The sequence below is a fragment of the Ornithorhynchus anatinus genome, chromosome 7, assembly GCF_004115215.2.
Source record: "Ornithorhynchus anatinus isolate Pmale09 chromosome 7, mOrnAna1.pri.v4, whole genome shotgun sequence".
Taxonomy (NCBI): Eukaryota; Metazoa; Chordata; class Mammalia; order Monotremata; family Ornithorhynchidae; genus Ornithorhynchus; species Ornithorhynchus anatinus.
Genome location: NC_041734.1, coordinates 54310687 through 54331589, shown reverse-complemented (window position 1 = coordinate 54331589; position 20903 = coordinate 54310687). Strand labels below are relative to the sequence as shown.

Here is a 20903-nt window from a genome sequence, read left to right as displayed (position 1 = left end):
GTTAAGTGACTCTCTCAAGGTCACAGAGCAGACAAGTGGTAGAGATGGGATTAGAACTCGGGTCCTTCTGACCCAGGTCTGTTCTTAGCCATTAAATCATGCTGCTTTTTTGCTGTTTGTCTTGATGAAAAGATCCCCTGCCTTGCAATGTTACCAACAAATCAGAACAATTATGGGGTGTGGAATTGCCAAGGCAGAATTAAGGTTCTGGTAGTCCCAGAATACATAAAACTGGGGTCAGGAGGGAGGCGGGGTACTATGGACTAATCCTGGAAGGGGTGCTGACAGGTCCAATCTGAAGCTGTAGGATGGAATTTTTCCCACAGAATCATTTCAAAAGGTTGGTCCGTTTTTGCCAACTTTGCCCACCTTAATGTGTGATGGCAACCCTCCCTGACTCCCCAAAGCACACATCATCAATTTCGCTTCTGTGATGACAAAACAGGATTTTGTTTGTATCACAGGTATCCCTCAAAAACAGGGAACCCCAGCCAAACATAATAACGATCCATCCTTGCAATGACCTAAATAAGGAGGCATCTCAACATTGCCACTCAAAATTTTAATAGCTAACTAATCCAGCAAGTCACTTGACAAGAAGCTTATTTTTTACAAGTTGGTCGAATGACTCTATTTTAGATAATCACTTTAACAGTCCACCTCAATGTCAAACAAGGCAGTTATGCAAAGTTGAGATAGAGAATGCCCATTACTGGCTCAAGGTGAATGCTTCAAAAATGAGACAAAGGGAAACATTTTAGGATTAACTCCTTTAGACAGACGTCTGATAGTTTGATAGAGAGGCTATTTGATAGTTAAAGAGGATACAAGATATTCTAGAAATCAATATTAGTGTAAAAGGAAAGTCACGCCCACCAGGAGAAAAGGATTTTAAAACACCTTTGCCTTGAAAATCTAAGCCCACCCCTCCAAAATTTTCCATCTTACTAGAACATTTCACCAACCTTGCTCCAGAAATAGAAAAACAATTAAAAAAGGTCAGCACTCCTCACAACCTGGAATAAATCAGTATTCCAAAATATTGACAATTTGCATTTATTTTTGGATTTGATGAATTCCTCAAAAGAAAGCTATTTCTTTCTATCTGGCTCTGACATTTTGAAAGTTTAATATTTTCAGATGAAATTATATAAAACAAAATTTTCTCCTTACCTTAAATTTCAGACTGCTCTGAAATTTGGCTCCGAGCAGCCATACAATTTGTCAAAAACAAACTAAAAGACTAGAGAGAAAAGAGGATAAACGAAAAAATTCCGATATTCATATTTTATTAATTTACTTATTTTAAAGAAAAAAACACCATGGGGGGTGGGGAGAACGGGAGGGGGACATGATTTTCATAAGACAGAAGCTAACTGAAATTCCTTACCTTCCGCTTTAGAGCACTCAATCACCTTGTCCCCTCCTACCTTATCTCCCTGCTCTACTTCAACTCAGCTTGGACACAGTGTTTCTCCAATGCCAACCTATTCACTGTTCCTCGATTTCATCTATTTCGATGCTGACCTCTTGCCCACAGGTGTGACTTGCCTCTGGCTTGGATTGTTCTTCCTCTTCATATCCAACACACAATTACACTCCTTATCTTCACAACTTCCTCGAAGAGGTCTTCCCTGACCAAGTCCTAATTTCCTTTTCTGCCTCTCCCTTCTGCATCACCTTTGTATCTGTAATTGCTCCCTTTATTCACCCCTCCCTCATTCCCAAAGTGTTTAAGGACGTATCTGTAATTTCTTTATTAAATGTCTCTCCCTCTAAACCGTAAGTTCATCATGAGCAGGGAAAGTGTCTACAAACTCTGTTATATTGTACTTTACCAAGTGATTAGTACAGAAGTCTCTCCACACAGTAAATGCTTAATAAATATGATTGATTGATAAGATCTCTACTGATTTCATGACAGCTCTTAAAATTATAGGGATCGGGCCAACAGAACAAACTCTTTGCTTTGGAATTTATTCAGCACTTATTTTGCACCAAACACTGGACTAAATTCAGGGATAGCTACAAAAATAATCTCATCAGACATTATCCCTGTCCGACAAAGAGTTCATAATCTAAAAAGTGGGACGAACACTCTATGACAGTTTGGGTCTTTTGCTTGGTGTTGTAAACCACCAAACATAAATTACTCTGATTCAACTTCCTGTTGCCCAGGTAAGACTCCTTTTTTAGTCTCTATTTACCTGGACTTTCCTCGTCCCCATCTAGTCCCTTCTTTGATCCTTCAAACCACTCTTCACACGGCTCCATTGAATCCCTCCCTTCCTCACCAGCCATTCCTGGCCCTTCCCTGCCTTTTTTTAATGGTATTTGTTAAGTGCTTACTATGTGCCAAGCACCGTTTTAAACACTTAAGTGGATGCAAGCTAATCAAGTTGGACACAGCCCATGTCCCACACAGGGTTCACAGTCTTCATCCCCAGTTTACAGATGCAGTAGATGAGGCACAGAGAAATTAGGTAACTTACCCAAAGTCACACAGCAGACAAGTGGTGGAGCCAGGATTAGAACCTATGCCATGTAGCTCCTTTCAATAAATCAATAAATGGTATTTATTAAGAGCTTGGGGGAGTACAATACTAGGGTTGGGAGCCATGTTCCCTGCCCTCAAAGAGTTAAGCCTAGAGCAGGAGACAGGCATGAAAATAAATTACAGTTTGGAGAGATCAATTACAGCCCATAATAATAATGTCGTTATTTGTTAAGTGCTTACTATGTGCAGAGCACTGTTCTAAGCGCTGGGGTAGATACAGGGTGATCAGGTTGTCCCACGTGGGGCTCACAGTTTTTAATCCCCATTTTACAGATGAGGTAACTGAGGCACAGAGGAGTTAAGTGACTTGCCCACAATCACACAGCTGACAAGTGGCAGATCTGGAATTCGAACCCATGACCTCTTACTCCCAAGCCCGGGCTCTTTCCACTGAGCCACACTGCTTCTCATGAGCCAGCCCATGATGCCTGGACCCCTCAAAAGCAACAGGATATGAAGCAGCATAGCCTAATGGCTATAGCACGGTCCTGGGAGTTAGAAGGACCTGGATTCTAATCCCGGCTCTGACACTTGTCTGTTGCGTGACCTTGGGCAAATTACTTAATTGTTCCTCAGTTCCTTCATCTGTAAAATGGGGGATAAGAATGTGAACGCTATCTGGAACAGGGGCTGTGTCCAACCTGATTATCTTGTATCTACCCCAGTGCTTAGAACAGTGCTTGACATGTAGTAAGCACTTACAAAAACCATCATTATTATTAAGATGGCCCTGGGTGCTGGGGCAGAGGCCACAGTGAGTCCCCCACCAAAGCTCCCCATCCTGGTCCCAGTTCTGCAATCCCGAGACAGAGAAGGCAGTGAGACAGGGCTGAGGGTTTCAGGAGTTCATCACCTGACACAAGAGGATGGGGAGGGACAAATGCAAGGGATCCATAGGGTTGTAAGGGATGAATGGGATACCTGTGTCTGCTAACAAAGGATTGTGCTCTGTGCTCCTCCCCCCTTGGCAAGTTTCCAGTTCCCCAAAGTAATTTTTACTCTAATTTGAAGAGTTTGGAAAGACTCAACAATTCTTTTACAACACTTTGAATTCCAACTTTCCAAAATAATTAATATCAGAGACATTTAAAAAATTTTGATGCTGCTGACAAGGCAGGCTGGATGGCCAGAATCAGTTTTGACATCCGTGGCGATTTTGGGTAAATGTTCTACCAGAGTTGCATCAGGGCATTTTTCAGCTTGTGTCAATGAATATCTTCAGTGACAATCCAATGACGAGCCTGGAGTGAACATATATAGACAGATAGATAACTGAGGCTCAGGGCAGGGACCAGGTCTTCCCACAGGCCTTACTTTCCTGGACCAAGCCGGTTGGAGGGATATGGAAGCCTGGGAAAAAGTTGGAAAATTTAAGGACAGACAGTTTTCCTTGTCTGCTCCCTAGATCTGGGTTGGTCCTCAAAGAGGGCTTTTTGTCCCTTTTGTCCTCAGGTCCGTCCCTCACCTGCCCCTCTCTGGCAAGAACCCACTGACATGCCCAGTGGTAACATTCAGATCACCGCTCACTCTCCTCTTCTGCCTGCTTCTGCCTCCAGATCGCCACTGCACTTTTTGAAATGGCCAGTGAAAGGTACTATTTTTTCTTTCGATGATATTTGTTAAGCATTTATTATGTGCCAGGCACTATACTGAGTGCTGGGATAGATGCAAGCTAATGAGGTTGGACAGTCTATGTACCACATGGGGTTCACACTCTTAATCTCCATTTTTCAGATGAAGAAACTGAGGCACAAAGAAGTTAAGAGGCTTGTCCAGGGTTGTGTAGAAGATAAAGTTGCAGAGCCGGGTTAGATGTGACTTCCAGGCCTGTGCTCTACCCACTAGGCCATGCTGCTTCTATAGAGGCATCTTTATCATCAACAAACTTGGCATCCAAGGTCTTTGAAAAAAGATAATGCATGAAAAAGATTTATGGAAAGAATTTGAGCATCAATATTTAGATGGTTAGGCCATGGAGCTGTTGTTCATTTTTATGGGAAATGACAAGGGAGGGTGCTACTTTTGCTGATGTTTTCAAATGATGTTATTAGAAAATACCAACAGCAAAGAATGCCATTGAATAATATTTTTGAAAAGAAAAAAAATTCCTGGACATAGTTTTTCAAACTGGGTCAGGAACCATTACGCATGAGGTCATAGGATTCTAGCCTTGAGGGGGCAGAGAAGCGGGGAGGGGAGGGAGGGGTAAGCCACCAGTTATCACTAGCAGTGGGAGGGAGGGACCCCTCACTGAATTCACTTCAGTGACTTTTCTCAGAAGCTTCTAAAACAAGAGGGTCACCTCTAAAAGATGGAGGAAGGAAGTCTCTTCCCAAAACCACTCCAACACCCAACCCCAAACTGGGTCATTAGGTATCTTCCACCAGATTGGGAGACAGAGAGTCTGAGGATCACCCTAATGCAGCACTGAAAGTTAATTTAATGTTACAAATTTAAAGAGAACTAAACAAGCCAGCAAAATAGTAGATGGGTTTTTGAGACTGAGACTCTCCCAAAACAATACTGAGCATCGCAAAGCTGTTCAGACAAGTAAATTGAAATTTTTATAGTCTCATATGCAGTACTATTTATTTAGGGCTCAATAAATACGATTGATTGATTGATTGGTTAAGGGCTCAGAAACAAATTCAGACATATCTGCAAGTTATAGTTCAGAGAAACCTGTCCAGTAGTTCTTTTTTATAATATTCTTTAACTGGGTAGTGCATAGCACATTACCACGCATAGTATAATTTAATCTTTCTTGATGAAGATAATGAGATAATGGATAACATCTAGAAAGCAGAGTTTGGGAACAACTTTAAGTTATGGGGTGGCGATTAAAACCTTTGGGTTTATGTAGGGATCTCCTGGTTGAAGGCTGGTTTTCAAATTCAGCTTTATTCTGGCTTAAGGCAGTCCAAGCCCTTTCCTGGTGCCGTGAAATGCTTCATAAACACTTCATGGTTTCTAGGCTTCCGGGAAATGTGGCTACTAATAATAATTGTGGTATCTGTTCATTCAATTCATTCAATAGTATTTATTGAGCGCTTACTATGTGCAGAGCACTGTACTAAGCGCTTGGAATGAACAAGTCGGCAACAGATAGAGACAGTCCCTGCCGTTTGACGGGCTTACAGTCTAATCAGGGGAGACAGACAGACAAGAACAATGGCAATAGAGTCAAGGGGAAGAACATCTCGTAAACACAATGACAACTAAATAGAATCAAGGCGATGTACAATTCATTAACAAAATAAATAGGGTAATGAAAATATATACAGTTGAGCGGACGAGTACAGTGCTGAGGGGATGGGAAGGGAGAGGGGGAGGAGCAGAGGAAATGGAGGGAAAAGAGGGTTAAGCTGCGGAGAGGTGGGGGGGGGGTGGTAGAGGGAGTAGAGGGAGAAGGGGAGCTCAGTCTGGGAAGGCCTCTTGGAGGAGGTGAGTTTTAAGTAGGGTTTTGAAGAGGGGAAGAGAATCAGTTTGGCGGAGGTGAGGAGGGAGGGCGTTCCGGGACCGCGGAAGGACGTGGGCCGGGGGTCGACGGCGGGATAGGTGAGACCGAGGGACGGTGAGGAGGTGGGCGGCGGAGGAGCGGAGCGTGCGGGGTGGGCGGTAGAAAGAGAGAAGGGAGGAGAGGTAGGAAGGGGCAAGGTGACGTAGAGCCTCGAAGTCTAGAGTGAGGAGTTTTTGTTTGGAGCGGAGGTCGATAGGCAACCACTGGAGTTGTTTAAAAAGGGGAGTGACACGCCCAGATCGTTTCTGCGGGAAGATGAGTCGGGCAGCGGAGTGAAGAATAGACCGGAGCGGGGCGAGAGAGGAGGAAGGGAGGTCAGAGAGAAGGCTGACACAGTAGTCTAGCCGGGATATAACGAGAGCCCGTAATAGTAAGGTAGCCGTTTGGGTGGAGAGGAAAGGGCGGATCTTGGCGATATTGTAGAGGTGAAACCGGCAGGTCTCGGTAACGGATAGGATGTGTGGGGTGAACGAGAGGGACGAGTCAAGGATGACACCGAGATTGCGGGCCTGCGGGACGGGAAGGATGGTCGTGCCATCCACGGTGACGGAGAAGTCTGGGAGAGGACCGGGTTTGGGAGGGAAGATGAGGAGCTCAGTCTTGCTCATGTTGAGTTTTAGGCGGTGGGCCGACATCCAGGTGGAGACATCCTGAAGGCAGGAGGAGATCTGTTAAGCACTTACTATGTGCCAGGCACTGTACTAAGCTCTGGGGTGGATATGAGCAAATCCGTCCCACCTGGGGGCTCCCAGTTTCAATCCCCATTTTACAGATGAGGCAACTGAGGCCCAGATAAGTGAAGTGATTTGCCCCAGGGCACACAGCAGACGAGTGCCAGAGCCGGGATTAGAATTTATGATCTTCTGATGCCCAAGACTGCAGTCTATCCACTAGGCCATGTTGCTACTGGATGACCCTTAAAAAGTTTCAGCTATGCAACATGTTAAATTGATTTGAAAAAAATATTCTCAGGCTAGCTTCCACATCTCTCCTCGCATCCTCAATTGTGTTTGCAAGAATAGTTGAACTCACCACACAACCCTGGGTTATTTCAGTGATAATGGGCAAAGGTCAGACAGAACACCTTCAACAGTAACTCAAATAACTGTTTGGAATAATAATGTTGGTATTTGTTAAGCGCGTACTATGTGCAGAGCACTGTTCTAAGGGCTGGGGTAGATACAAGGTAATCAGGTTGTCCCACGTGGGGCTCACAGTCTTAATCCCCATTTTACAGATGAGGGAACTGAGGCACAGAGAAGTTAAGTGACTTGCCCACAGTCACACAGCTAAGTGGCAGAGCTGGGATTCGAACCCATGACCTCTGACTCCCAAGCCCGGGCTCTTTCCACTGAGCCACAGTGCTTCTCTAATAGCCTTAGGGGTTTGGTTAACTTCTCCGGGTTCTTCAGATTTGTTTTGCAGATGCCAGAGTTTAAGTCTAAGGATGGAGTCCAATTTTTTTGTAAGATCTTTTGTAAGTTCAGCAGTTTTCACAATGTGCCACATACTTCTGAATTTGTCAGACTGCAAGGATCAGGTCCACTGTGCTGCATTTCAGTCTGTTGCCACATTGAATTTCAGGGGGCAGGCAGAGGGGTTGATACTCTCTAACGGGCTGCTCCATAGGACTCTAACTAGGATATTATCTAGAACGGAGAGCAGTAAAATATTCTGAAAATGACCAGTCAGCTTTTTCATCTTTCTTCTAGAATCAGGCGATCATAGAGGCACCTTTGAATTTTTGTGGCATTTCTTCAGAGTTCTGCATATTGAAGAAAAGCCCAAGCGGACACTTGAGTTTTCAGCTCCTTCTTATTTGCAGATTTCTGCAGGAAAGTCTCCAGACTCAGGTGTGGGTAATGTAACAACCCAAATCAAAAGAGAGTTATAAATCTAATGCATTTATAATTATTTTTCAAAATTTGAAACAGCACAAGTACATAATCAATTATACTTACTGACTTCTTACTATATGCAGAACACTGTACTAAGTGCTTGGAAGAGTAAAACACAACCAAGTTAGCAGACACGTTCCCTGGCACAACAAGCTTATAGTCTAGAAGGGGAGACAGTCATTGATATAGACTGTAAGCCCGTCAAACGGCAGGGACTGTCTCTATCTGTTGCCGACTTGTTCATCCCAAGCGCTTAGTACAGTGCTCTGCACATAGTAAGCGCTCAATAAATACTATTGAATGAATATAGACAAATAAATTGCGGATCTGTACGTAAGTGCTGTGGGGCTGAGGGAGGGATGGATAAAGGGTGAAAATCCAAGTTCAAGGATGATGCAGAAGGGTGTGGGGGAAGTGGGAGAAGGCCACCATGAGATATATCATCCCCACTACAATCAATATGTGAAAACAGAACACACAGCCTCTGAACACAGGCAGCAAGACAACACAAAGGTTGTTGAATAAGAAGCTGAGCCGGCACTGAACAAGAAGACCTCCTAAAGATTTCCGATGAAACATTAATCACAACTTCTTGTCAGAGAATAACTCACCCCTACTCCTGTCCCCAAGGAACAGTAATAAATTGACAGCAATTATTGAGTGCTTGCTGTGTGCAGAGCACTATAATAAAGCCTCTGGGAGAGTATAATACTACAATTCTCTCCTTGACCCACTCTGATCTGGCTTCCATCTCCTTCACTTCACAGAAATCGCCCTCTCAAAGGTCACAGATGATAATAATAATTTGTTAAGCACTTACTATGTGCCAAGCACTGTTCTAAGCACCAGGGCAGATACAAGGTTGGACACAGTCCCTGTCCCACATGGGGCTCACAGTCTAAATTCCCATTTAACAGATGAGGTGAATGAGTCACAGAGAAGTGAAACGCCTTTCCCAAGGCCATAAAGAAGACAAGTGGTGGAGCAGGATTAGAACCCATGACCTTTTGACTCCCAGGCCCATGCTCCATCCAATATACCATGATCTCCTTTTTGCCAAAAATCCAACGGTCTCTACTCCATCCTCATCCTCCTCGAGGTCTCAGCAGCCTTCGACACTGTCGACCACCCCTTTCTCCTGGAAAAATTATCCAACCTTGGCTTCTCTGACTCTATCCTCTCCTGGTTCTCCTCCTAGGTTTCTGGCTGCTCATTCTCAGTCTCTTTTGGGGGCTCCTCCACTGCTTGCCACTCCTAACTGTGGGAGTCCCTCAAGGTTCAGTTCTGAATCCCCTTCTATTATCTATTTATACCCACACCATTTGAGAACTCATTTGCTCCCATGGCTTCAACTACCACCTCTATGCAGATGATTCCCAAATCTACATCTCCGGCCCTGATCTCTCTCCCTCTCTGCAGTCTCGCATTGCCTCTTGCCTTCAAGACTTCTCTACCTGGATTTTCTGCCATTACCTCAAACTTAACACATCCAAAACAAAACTCCTTATTTTCCCACCTTCCTGTGATTTTCCCATCACTGTGGACAACACTTTCCAAATCTCCAAAATCTCCAGTAGTTGCCTATCAACCTCCGTATCAAGGAAAAACTCCTCACTACTGGCTTCAAAGCTCTCCATCACCTTGCTCCCTTCTAACTCACCTTCCCTTTCTCCTTCTACATCCCAGCCCACACAATCTGCCCCTCTGGTGCTAACCTAGGGATTGTCTCTATCTGTTACCGATTTGTACATTCCAAGCGCTTAGTACAGTGCTCTGCACATAGTAAGCGCTCAATAAATACTATTGAATGAATGAATGAATAACCTTCTCACCGCGTCTCAATCTCACCTGTCCTGCCGTCGTCCCCTGGCCCACATCCTCCCTCTGGCCTGGAATGCCCTCCCTCCTCAAATCTGCCAATCACACTTCCCCTCTTCAAAGTCCTACTGAAGGCTCACCTCCTCCAGCAGGCCTTCCCAGACCGAGCCCCCCGCTTTTCCTCAGCTCCCTCTCCCCCTCCATCACCCCGACTGACTCCCTCTGCTCTACTCCCCCTCCCCGCCCCACAGGACTTGTGTATAAATGTGCATATTTATAATTCTATTTATTTATATTAATATCTGTTTACTTGTTTTGATGTATATATGTCTATAATTCTATTTATTTATATTGATGCTATTGATGCCTGTTTACTTGTTTTGATGTCTGTCTCCCCCCTTCTAGACTGTAAGCTCGTTATGGGCAGGGATTGTGTCTATTGCTGAATTATACTTTCCAAGTGCTTAGTACAGTGCTCTGCAACAGTAAGCGCTCAATAAATTTGACTGAATAAATGAATGAATGAACAGCACCACCATCCTCCCTGTGTCACAAGCCATAACCTTGGAGTTATCTTTGACTCATCTCTCTCATTCATCCTACCTATTCGATACGTCCCTAAATCCTGCAGGTTCAACCTTCACAACAACACTAAAATCTGCCCTTTCCTCTCCATCCAAATTGCTACCAAGTCAATCCAGGTCCTTAGCCTATCTTGCTTTATTTTCTGTATCAGTCTCCTTGCTGACCTCCCTGCCTCCTGTCTCTTCCCACTCCAGTCCATACTTCATTCTGATGCCTGGATCATTTTTCTCCCCACTCCTCATGAACCGCACCTCCACATCAGAGACTCCTTACCGTCGACTTTAAAGCACTCCATCCCCTTGCCCACTCCATCCTTGCCTCCCCGATTTTCTACTACAACCCAGTCAGCACACTTCACACCTCTAATGCCAACCTATTCACTGTACCTTGATCTCATCTATCTCGTCTCCAATCTCTCACCCACATCCTGCCTCTGGCCAGGAACATCTTCCATCCTCAAATTCAACGGACAATTACCCTCACCAACTTCAAAGCTTTATTGCAGGTACCTCTCCTCCAAGAGACCTTCCCTGACTAAGGTCTCATTTCCTCTTCTCCCACTCCCTTCTGCCTCACCCTTGCACTTTGATTTGCTCCCTTAATTCACCCCTCCCTCAGCCTGCATCTACCAACTCTGTTATATGGTACTCTCCCAAGAGCTTAGTTCAGTGCTCTGCACACAGTAAGTGCTAAATAAATACGAGTAAGTTGGAAGACACATTCCCTGTTTATGAGGAGATTACAGTCTAGAGGGGGGAGAATTGAAAAAAACTTTGGGGACTCCCTTGTAGCAGTAATCATGGAGGATTAGGAATTTCTCAGAAGAGAGGGACACTCCTCCCCTCCCTTTTCCCTCAAATTCCCGGATCCTCCTCCCAAGAGGGCTATCAGGCTGGGCCCTAGAGGCAAAGGTGTGTCTAGGTATTTCTGAGCCCAAGACAAAAAACTGTTTATTAAATTCTTCTCCTCATCCTCTTTTATTCCCATTCCATATAATTTACATTGAAAACCACCATAATATACCATGTCCCCAATTTAATGTGTCCAAAACAGAACCCCTCATCTTCCCAGCCAAACACCGTTCTACTCCTGTCTTTCCCATCACTGTAGCCAACTCCACTATTCTTCCAGCCTCACTGCCCATGACTATGGCATTATCATGGCCTGGAGGTTAGAGAACAGGCCTGGGAGTCAGAGGGACCTGGGTTCTAATCCTGACTTCGCCACGTGTCTGCTGTGAGACCTTGGGCAATTCACTTCACTTCTGTGGGTCTCAGTTACCTCATCTGTAAAATGGGGATTGACTGTGCACCCCATATGGTACTTGGACTGGGTCCAACCTAATTACTTTGTATCTAACCCAGCTCTTAGAACAGTGCGTGGCACATTATAAACGCTTAAATACCATTAAAAAAAATCCTCGACATCTCTCTCATTCAACTCATATATTCAATCTGTCACTGGATTCTGTTAATCGGATCATTTATCTAAAAAAAAAAGGTTCAATTCACATCTCCCCACTCTTCAAAAAACCCCAATTGTTGTCCACCCACCTCCCCATCAAATATAATCTCTTTACCATTGGCTTTAAAGCACTCAATCAGATTTCCCACTACAGCCCGCATGCTGTTACATTCCTCCAACGCCAACCTATTTATTTTACCTCAGTCTCATCTACCTTGCCACTAACCCCTTGCCCATATCCTCCCTCTGGCTTGGAACTCCCCCTTCATATTTGAGAGCCCACCACTCTCTCCACCTTCAGAGCCTTATTAAAATTACATCTCCTCCAAGAGGCCTTCCCGACTAGGTCCTTATCTCCCCTACTCTCTCCCCCTTCTGCATCATTCCCTTTAAGTACTTTTTTTATGGTATTTGTTAAGCACTTACACTGTGCCAGGCACTGTTCTTAGCTCTGGGGTAAATACAAGATAATACACAGTCCACGGCCAATTTGGGGTTTACAGTCTTAATCCCCATTTTACCGATGAGGTAGCTGAGGTACACAGAAGTTAACTGATTTACCCAAGGAGACAAGTGGTGGAGCTGGGATTAGAACTCAGGTCCTTCTGACTCCCAGGCTCTATCCACTAAGCCATGCTCTATGGCATAGTGGAAAGAGCCTGGGCTTCGGAGTCAGAGGTCATGAGTTGGACTCCCGGCTCTGCCACTTGTCAGCTGTGTGACTGTGGGCAAGTCACTTCACTTCTCTGTGCCTCAGTTACCTCATCTGTAAAATGGGGATTAACTGTGAGCCTCACTTGGGACAACCTGATTACCCTGTATCTACCCCAGCACTTAGAACAGTGCACTGCACATAGTAAGCGCTTAACAAATACCAACATTATTATTATTATGCTGCTTCTCGCTGCTTCTGCCCATGTGTTTTAGCTCTTTTATATTCTATCACAAGAGCTCAGTACACTGTTCTGCACACAGTAAATGTTCCATAAATATCATTGATGGATGGCTATTTGCTCCACCCTCAGCACTCAAGTGCCTACCTATAATTTATTTAAATGTTCATCTTCCCTTTGAGATTCTAAACTCCCAGTGGGCAGGGAATGTGTTTCATATTCTTCCAGGTGCTTACTACAGCAATGGTGTAGTGGCTGGAGTCACTCCCCACTTAATTCAATTCATTCAATGCCATAGTCTTGGGCAGTGAGACTGGAGTTGGCTACAGTGATGGGAAAGACGGGAGTAGGATGGTGTTTGGCTGGGAAGATGAGGAGTTCTGATTTGGACACATTAATTTTGGGACATAGTATAGTATGGTGGCTGTGGTGGTCTGGAAGTCAAAAGGTCATGGGTTCTAATCGCGCCTCCGCCACTTGTCTGATGTGTGACCTTGGGTGAGTCACATCACTTCTTTGGGCCTCACTGACTTCATCGGTAAAATGGGGATTGAGTCTGTAAACCCCCAGTTGGGACATTTATTCATTCAATTCATTCAATTGTATTTACTGTGAGCTTACTGTGTGCAGAGCACTGTACTGAGCACTAGAAAAGTACAATACAGCGATAAGGAGAGACAATCCCTGCCCACAGCGGTCTCACAGTCTGAGGGGAGAGACAGACATCAAAACAAGTAAACAGGTATCAATATAAATAGAATAAAATATTAAGTGCTGTGGGGCAGGGAGAGGCCGGAAGAGCAAAGGTGGATCAGTGGAAAGAGCCCGGGCTTGGGAGTCAGAAGTCATGGGTTCTAATTCTGGCTCCGCCACTCATCAGCTGTGTGACTTTGGGCAAGTCACTTGACTTTTCGGTGCCTCAATAACCTCATCTGTAAAATAAGGATTAAAACTGTGAGTCCCACATGGGACAATCTGATCACCCTGTATCCCCCCCAGTGCTTAGAACAGTGCTTTGCACATAGTAAGCGCTTAACAAATGCCAAACAGCATGGCTCAGTGGAGAGAGCCTGGGTTGAGGAGTCAGAGGTCATGGGTTCGAATTCCGACTCTGCCGCTTGTCAGCTGTGTGACCGTGGGCAAGTCATTTCACTTCGCTGGGCCTCAGTTCCCTCGTCTGTAAAATGAGGACGAAGGCTGTGAGCCTCACGTGGGACAACCTGATGAGCCTGTATCTCCCCCAGCGCTTAGAACAGTGCTCTGCACATAGTAAGCGCTTAACAAATACCAACATTAAACAAAGGGAACGAGTCGTGAGACAGGGACTGGGTCCAACCTCATCTGCTTGCATTCCCCCCGCTTAGTAGGGTGCGTGGCACGTAGTAAGAGCTTAAGAAATACCACAGTTATTATTACGAATCCGGATCCGTGGGCCCAGGGGGTGGAAAAAGGACCAGCGGCCGCTTCCAGGTGTCCTGGGTTCGAATCCCGACTCGGCCACCTGTCAGCTGTGTGACTGTGGGCAAGACACTTCACTTCTCTGTGCCTCAGTGACCTCATCTGTAAAATGGGGATTAAGACTGTGAGCCTCACGGGGGACAACCTGATTACTCTGCATCCATCCCAGCGTTTCGAACAGTGCTCTGCACATAGTAAGTGCTTAACAAATACCAACATTATTATTATTATTTGTGAGGGAAGGGCGTCCCAGCCTGGAGACCTCGGACAGCGAAGGAGCAAGAGCAACCGGGGCCCCCTGACCCCTCCCGGCTGCCGTGTGACCTTGGGTGAGTCGCTTGACTTCTCTGGGCCTCACGTCCCTCCTCTGCAAAACGGGGATGGAGAGCATCAGTCCCGGGGGGGGGGGGGGGGGGGGGCGGAGGGGAAACAGCCACTGGGTCCCACCGGGTTTGCTCGTGTTGGCATTTGTGAAGCGTTTACTGTGTGCAGAGCACTGTTCTAAGCGCTCACAGTCTTCATCCCCATTTCACAGATGAGGGAACTGAGAAGCGAAGTGACTTGCCCACAGTCACGCCGCTGCCAAGTGGCAGAGGCGGGATTCGAACCCATGACCTCCGGCTCCCCAGCCTGGGCTCTTTCCACCGAGCCACGCTGCTTGCGTCTCTCCCCCCCCCCCCCCTCCAGCGCTTAGGACACAGCGCTCGGCACAGAGTGAGCGCTTAACAAATCATCTCCTCCTCCTCCTCCTCCTCCTCCTCCTCCTCATTATGGGGGTTCGTGTTATTACCTGTGGCGCAGAGGCGGGGGCGGCGGTCCCGTCCCCCCGGTGCCAGCCGCCCAGGGACACGAAGACCAGCAGCCACAGCCACAGCGACGGCCTCCTCTCGCCACTCATGTCGCCGGGGGGGTTTTGGGGTGGGGGGCCGCTGCTCCGGCCGGTTCCTCTGGGCGGAGGGGCCGGACGGTCTCACCTCCTTCCCTCCAGCTGCAGCCAGGCAGCCACCTGGAGGGGAGGAGGCGGGGGGCGGCAGGGAGGGAGGCAGGGGCTCCTCAAGCCCCTCCCCGCTCCCTGCCGACGCCCCCCACCTCTCCACCTTCTTCTCCCCCTCCCCTCCCCTCCCCCTTCCCTCCTCCTTTTCCTTCCCACCCTCTCCTCCTCCTCCCCTTCCTAACCCTTCCCCCTCTTTACCCCTGCCCCCTTCCCACCCCCTCCTCCTCCTCCTCCTCTTCCCACCCCCTCCTCCTCCTCTTCCCCTTCGCACCCCCTCCTCTTCTCCTCCCCACCCTCTCCCCTTTCCACCCCCTCCCCTTTCCACCCCCTCCTCCTCCTTCCCCTTCCCACCCCCTCCCCTTCCCCTTCCCACCCCCTCCTCCTACCCCTCCTCTTCACTTCCCCACCCTCTCCCCTTCCCACCCCCTCCTCTTCCCCTTCCCACCCCCTCCTCTTCCCCTTCCCACCCCCTCCTCTTCCCCTTCCCACCCCCTCCTCTTCCCCTTCCCCTCTCCCCACCCCTCCCCCCCCCCCACCTCTTCCCTCTCCTGCCCTTCCCCTTCCCCTCCCCATCTTCATTCATTCATTCATTCATTCATTCAATTCATTCACTCGTATTTATTGAGCGCTTCTTATGTGCAGAGCACTGTTCTAAGCGCTTGGAATGGACAATTCGTCTCTCCGCACCCCCTCCTCCCTCTTACCCCCGCCTCCCCCTCCCCCTCCGCCCTTCCCACCCCTTCTCCTCCCCCACCTCTTCCCACCCCCTCCTCCTCCCCCCTTCCCCCTCCCTTCTGCCCTCCTCCCCGCAGACTGCAGCTCTTCGCGGCCCGAGGTGCGAAACAGGCGGATGCCGGCGGGAGAGGTGAAAACAGGTCAGTGGGGGAGGGGAGGGGAGGGGAAGGATGGGTGGGTGGGTGGGGGCTCCGGGGTCCCGGGTACCCTCCCAGGGCAAAGAGGCGTCTGTGCCCCCCCCCCCCGTGGTCACTGGGGCGGTGGCCACCCTGTGCTCCAAGCGGTGGCCAGTGCACTGGCCACCCCGGCCTCGATTTACCCGCTCTCGTCTTCTTCCCCCCTCGATCCCCCCCACCCCGAACCCCCGGGGCAGGGACAGGCCACCTGCGGGGGGCTGCAGGAGGCCGCGGAATAATAACGATGGCATTTGTCAAGCGCTCCCTCTGTGCGAAGCACTGTCCACGTGGGACAACCTGATTCCCCTGTGTTTACCCCAGCGCTTAGAACAGTGCTCTGCACATAGTAAGCGCTTAACAAATACCAACATTATTATTATTCTAAGCACCGATGCCAGCCGGGGCTCTGGGGTGGGCGTCAATAATAATAATAATTTTAGTATTTGTTAAGCGCTTACTAGGTGCAGAGCACTATTCTAAGGGCTGGGGGAGATACAGGGTCATCAGACTGTTCCACGGGAGGCTCACAGTTAATCCCCATTTTGCAGATGAGGTCACTGAGGCGCAGAGAAATGAAGTGACTTGCCCACAGTCACACAGCTGACAAGCGGCAGAGCCGGGATTCCCCCTTTCCCCCCTTTCCCTCTGCTCCTCCCCCTCTTCCCTCCCCTCAGCACTGTGCTCATTTGTATATATTTTTATTACCCTATTTATTTTGTTAATGAGGTGTCCATCCCCTTGATTCTATTTATCGAGATTAAGTTGTCTTGTTTTTGTCCGTCTCCCCCTAATAATAATAATAATGTTGGTATTTGTTAAGCGCTTACTAGGTGCCGAGCACTGTTCTAAGCACTGGGGGAGATACAGGGTAATCAGGTTGTCCCACGTGGGGCTCACACACTTTTAATCCCCATTTTACAAATAAGGGAACTGAGGCACAGAGAAGTGAAGTGATTTGCCCACAGTCACACAGCTGACAAGTGGCAGAGCTGGGAATCGAACTCATGACCTCTGACTCGGAAGCCTGGGTTCTTTCCACTGAGCTACGCGATGGGCAGGGATTGTCTCTGTTACCGAATTGTACATTCCCAGCGCTTAGTACAGTGCTCTGCACATAGTAGGCGTTCAATAAATGCTGTTGAATGAATGATTCAAACAGACCGTTATCCTGCCTTCCGGGACGGTCCCACCTCCGGGCCGGGCAGCAGGCTCTGCCCTCTCCTCCCTTGGCCCCCAGCCCCAGGCCCAGGCCCCTCTGGCACTGGAAGGGCCCATAGCCCTCAGCCAACTAGGTCGGATAAAAAGTTCACCCCATTCTCTCCAGCTCCTCTGTTGATGCAGATCCACACTGAATGAGTGCTTGGCCCAGAGTAAGAGCTTAACAAATACCTTCATCATTATTATGATCGTGGGAAATGCCGGAGGTGGGGTGGGGGCACACAAAATTACACTGCTGCATCAGGTCGGAGTATTCCCTTCCTCATCATCTTAATCGGTAACGCCTTTGGTCAGGAAAAAGAGTTGGTCCCATTCTCTCCAGCTCCCCTGTGGCTTTCCACTTTGAATTTCATCAGCCTAAATGCCAAGGGAGGGAGGAAGGAGGGGAGATACACAAAATCACAGTACGGCCTCAGGTCGTGGTGTCCTCTTCCTAGTCATCTTAATCGGTAGCATTTGTTCATTTTCTGTTGGGAGACATTTCGCAGACTGGAATTCCCGAACTCCGTGGGATGCAGATGCTAACTTTCTCCAGGTCAGCACCCCCGGTGCTACTTAGGACCAAAGTTTTTTGTTTTTTTAAAGACATACATTTTCAAGCGTAGTTAAGTTGAAACTAAAGGAAGACTTCAGAAGCACCTGGATTCTAATTCTATCTCTGCCACTTGTCTGCTGTGTGATCTTGGGTAAGTCACTTGACTTCTCTGTGCCACACTTTCCTCATCTGTAAAATTGGATTAAGCCCCATGTACCCTATGTGGGACAGGGTTGGTTATGTGTCCAACTCGATTAGCTTATATCTACCCCAGCGCTTAGAACAGTGCCTGGCGCATAGTAAGTGCTTAACAAACACCACGGTTATTACTATTATTGACTAGGGATGAATCTTTTTATAAATATCTTTTTCAAATGTCTGGTACAAAGTATAACAGTCTTTCCAATGCTTCTGAACAGAAGGGGAGGGTAAAGAAAAAAAAGGAGGATGGTTTTGAAACACCTTAGTGTTTCTCTTCACATTAATCATAGTAACTCTGCCTTATTGATAGGGTTTATTTTAGGGACCTATTTATTCCCAAGCAGATGGTATTACTTTTCTTGTTACCCTTTTGAGATGGGACAGCAGGTGGTCTAAGTTAATGAAATGTCATCCTTCAAGAAAGCCGATAGTACTCTGATGTTTTGACACTGACATTAAGTTTTGATGTTATCACTTCCTGTAAAACGAGCCTGAAGTTCATCTGGAATGGACTTTAATTTTATGAATGATGCATTCTGAAACATTTCCAGATATCTCTTTAGATTTAAAACTTTCTTTGATTGAAGAAGAGTCACTTGAACCAAAGCAGAATTTACTTTAATGGTTTCCTAAAGCTAAGAAGTCGTAACTTGTTTGCTATGCACAAAACAGGACAGTAAAAATGTAACTCAACTTTTAGTAGGGGATGGATTAGAAGTTGCATCTGCCAGTAGTGGTAATAGTATTTATTAAGCATTTACTATTTGCAGAGCATGGGAAATCAATCAATAGTATTTATTGAGTGCTTACTCTGGGCAGAGCACTGTACTAAGTTCTTGGGAGAGTACAGTACCACAGAGTTGGTAGACAAGTTTCCTGTCTACAGTGAGCTTACAAACTAGAGGGTGAGACAGATGATAATGTAAATAAAGAATACACAAGTGGGAATTAGCCACCGTTCCTATCTAAAAATTAAAAAGGGAAGAAGAAACTGGGTGACAATCATAAGGAGAGATTTAAAACAAACAAGCCCAAGACTAAGGCAACATCAAGACAGAAACAAAGATTAGTAGGTCGTTTTGGCCGGAGGAGCAGAGTTTCGGGCTCTTCATGGCTCAGAGCCCACAATCACAACCGCGGCCACAATGATGACCGCAGCAGTCGCTGCCAGGTCTTCTCCAAGTTTTGTGGAGGCAATGCCAGGCTCCAGCCTGCTGTTCTCTGACCCGCTGGAGAGGTAGAAAGTGGGTGGGATAGAGGTTCCTTAGTGAAGCGGGTGAGAACTGGTGCGGAATCCCAAGAAGGCAACACGGTAGTCAGGTAGAAGGGGATGCCGAGGGCTCTGGGAGTCACACTGGAGAGTGGCAGAAACCCAGGGGGGTCCGGGCCATGATCGGGGGCACCAGAAGATGTCTAAGGAATGATTTATAGAATTCATTTGAGTCCCCTTGACTGATTCACGATTTTTAAAAATTGGAATGAAAGTGCATCTTGCTTAAAGGCAGGGCCATGCTGCCTTCAGGGTAGAGTAACACATAGGTCTGTCATGTAATATTACCATTTTACTCTCCAATAACCAGGTAATTATTACAGATGTTTTGGTTTAGCAAAGAAAACTTGGTGTTTATTTTGCTTCTCTTTGCACTAAGGTGCTTTAAAATCTTGTTCTTTTCATGGGCAAAAGGTCTGTTCAGCTGTGTTTACTTTTATCTTTAACAAGATACTTTTATCAGTTTTATTCCAGCCTCCTTTGCCCCTGCTTGCAGGAGAGTTCCAACTATTTGCCTAATGGGAGCAGAAGGGAGTGAAAGACACTGTCACTCACCCCTTCCCATGCAGAATTTTCCTCCACTCCCACCAGAATGTTGCCTTCACCCAGGTGCCCTTTTCCCTACTTTCTCCATGTGCTTCAATAAGAAATCCTGAACTTTTTCAGTATTCGAGTGTGTTTTCTCTTCCCGACCACTTCTATCATCCTTCTAACCCTTACCCACACATGCTCATTTGAAGTATGACAGAGCCTCCTGGGCATTAGCAAATTTTATGGCAAGAATGTGCATACACCCTTTTTTCAGATATATTTGTATCTCAAATATATAGATCTGTAAAACAGAAGAGGAACACGGAACAATATTTAGAGACAAAATTTATGGAGCAAGCAAAAGAAGACACCACTGAGGATTATTGAAAGGGAGGACTTGAATGTGAAATAATCGGTGTGAATGGCGCTACTAAGATGTTATTTCAGAGGGATTAAAAATATCTCCAAACCCTGGTAAGTTTAACAGGTTTGCCCATTTTCTCTTAAATTTAGGTGGTTCTACTATTGCTTTAGTTCAGAGTTCTGGTACTACTTAGATTCCATTTAGCAGATAAGACATTTGTAATCAATCAATCTTTTCTTAAAATATTATTTGTTAAGCACTTACTACATGCCAGGCACTGTACTAAGTGCTGGGGTAGGTGCGAGGTTGGACAAAGTCCATGTCCCACATGTGGCTCACAGTCTTAATCCCCATTTTACAGATGAGGCAACTGAGGCACAGAGAAGTGAAGTGACTTGCCCAAGTCACACAACAGCCAACTGGTGGAGCCAAAATTAGAACCCAGGTCCTCAAATTGGGTGCTTACTGAGTGCAGAATACTGTACTAAGCACGTGGGGGAGTAATAATAAATCAATCGTATTTATTGAGCACCTACCATGTGCAGAGCACTGTACTAAGCATTTGGGAGAGTACAATATAACAGTTGAAGACACATTCCTTGCCCACAATGAGCACAGTCACAGACACAGTCCTTGCCCACAGGCTAGAGCGGGAGACAAACATTAATATAAATGAATAAATTATG

The 20903-nt window shown here is 46.7% G+C and overlaps 2 protein-coding genes across 5 annotated transcripts in view; one reads left to right on the top strand and one right to left on the bottom strand.

Annotated features, from left to right (window-relative positions):
* Nucleotides 1–15183, bottom strand: part of COL4A3 (collagen type IV alpha 3 chain) — a 133851-nt gene extending 118668 nt beyond the window's left edge. Inside the window, exon 1 of one of the 2 annotated variants that reach the window (XM_029069198.2) lies at nt 14984–15183. In XM_029069198.2, the coding sequence (XP_028925031.1) occupies nt 14984–15091 (108 nt within the window). In that variant the 5' untranslated portion in view covers nt 15092–15183. The remainder of the gene's footprint in view (nt 1–14983) is intronic. The other variant, XM_029069197.2, reaches the window with a different exon arrangement.
* Nucleotides 15184–15960: 777 nt separating this feature from the next.
* The window catches only part of COL4A4 (collagen type IV alpha 4 chain), a 123132-nt gene continuing 118189 nt past the window's right edge, over nt 15961–20903 (top strand). For 2 of the 3 annotated variants that reach the window (XM_029068969.2, XM_029068967.2), the window contains exons 1-2: nt 15961–16062; nt 20153–20327. In XM_029068969.2, coding sequence (XP_028924802.1) covers nt 20275–20327 — 53 coding nt within the window. In that variant the 5' untranslated portion in view covers nt 15961–16062; nt 20153–20274. Of the gene's footprint in view, nt 16063–17901; nt 18003–20152; nt 20328–20903 lie in introns of all 3 variants that reach the window. The other variant, XM_029068968.2, reaches the window with a different exon arrangement.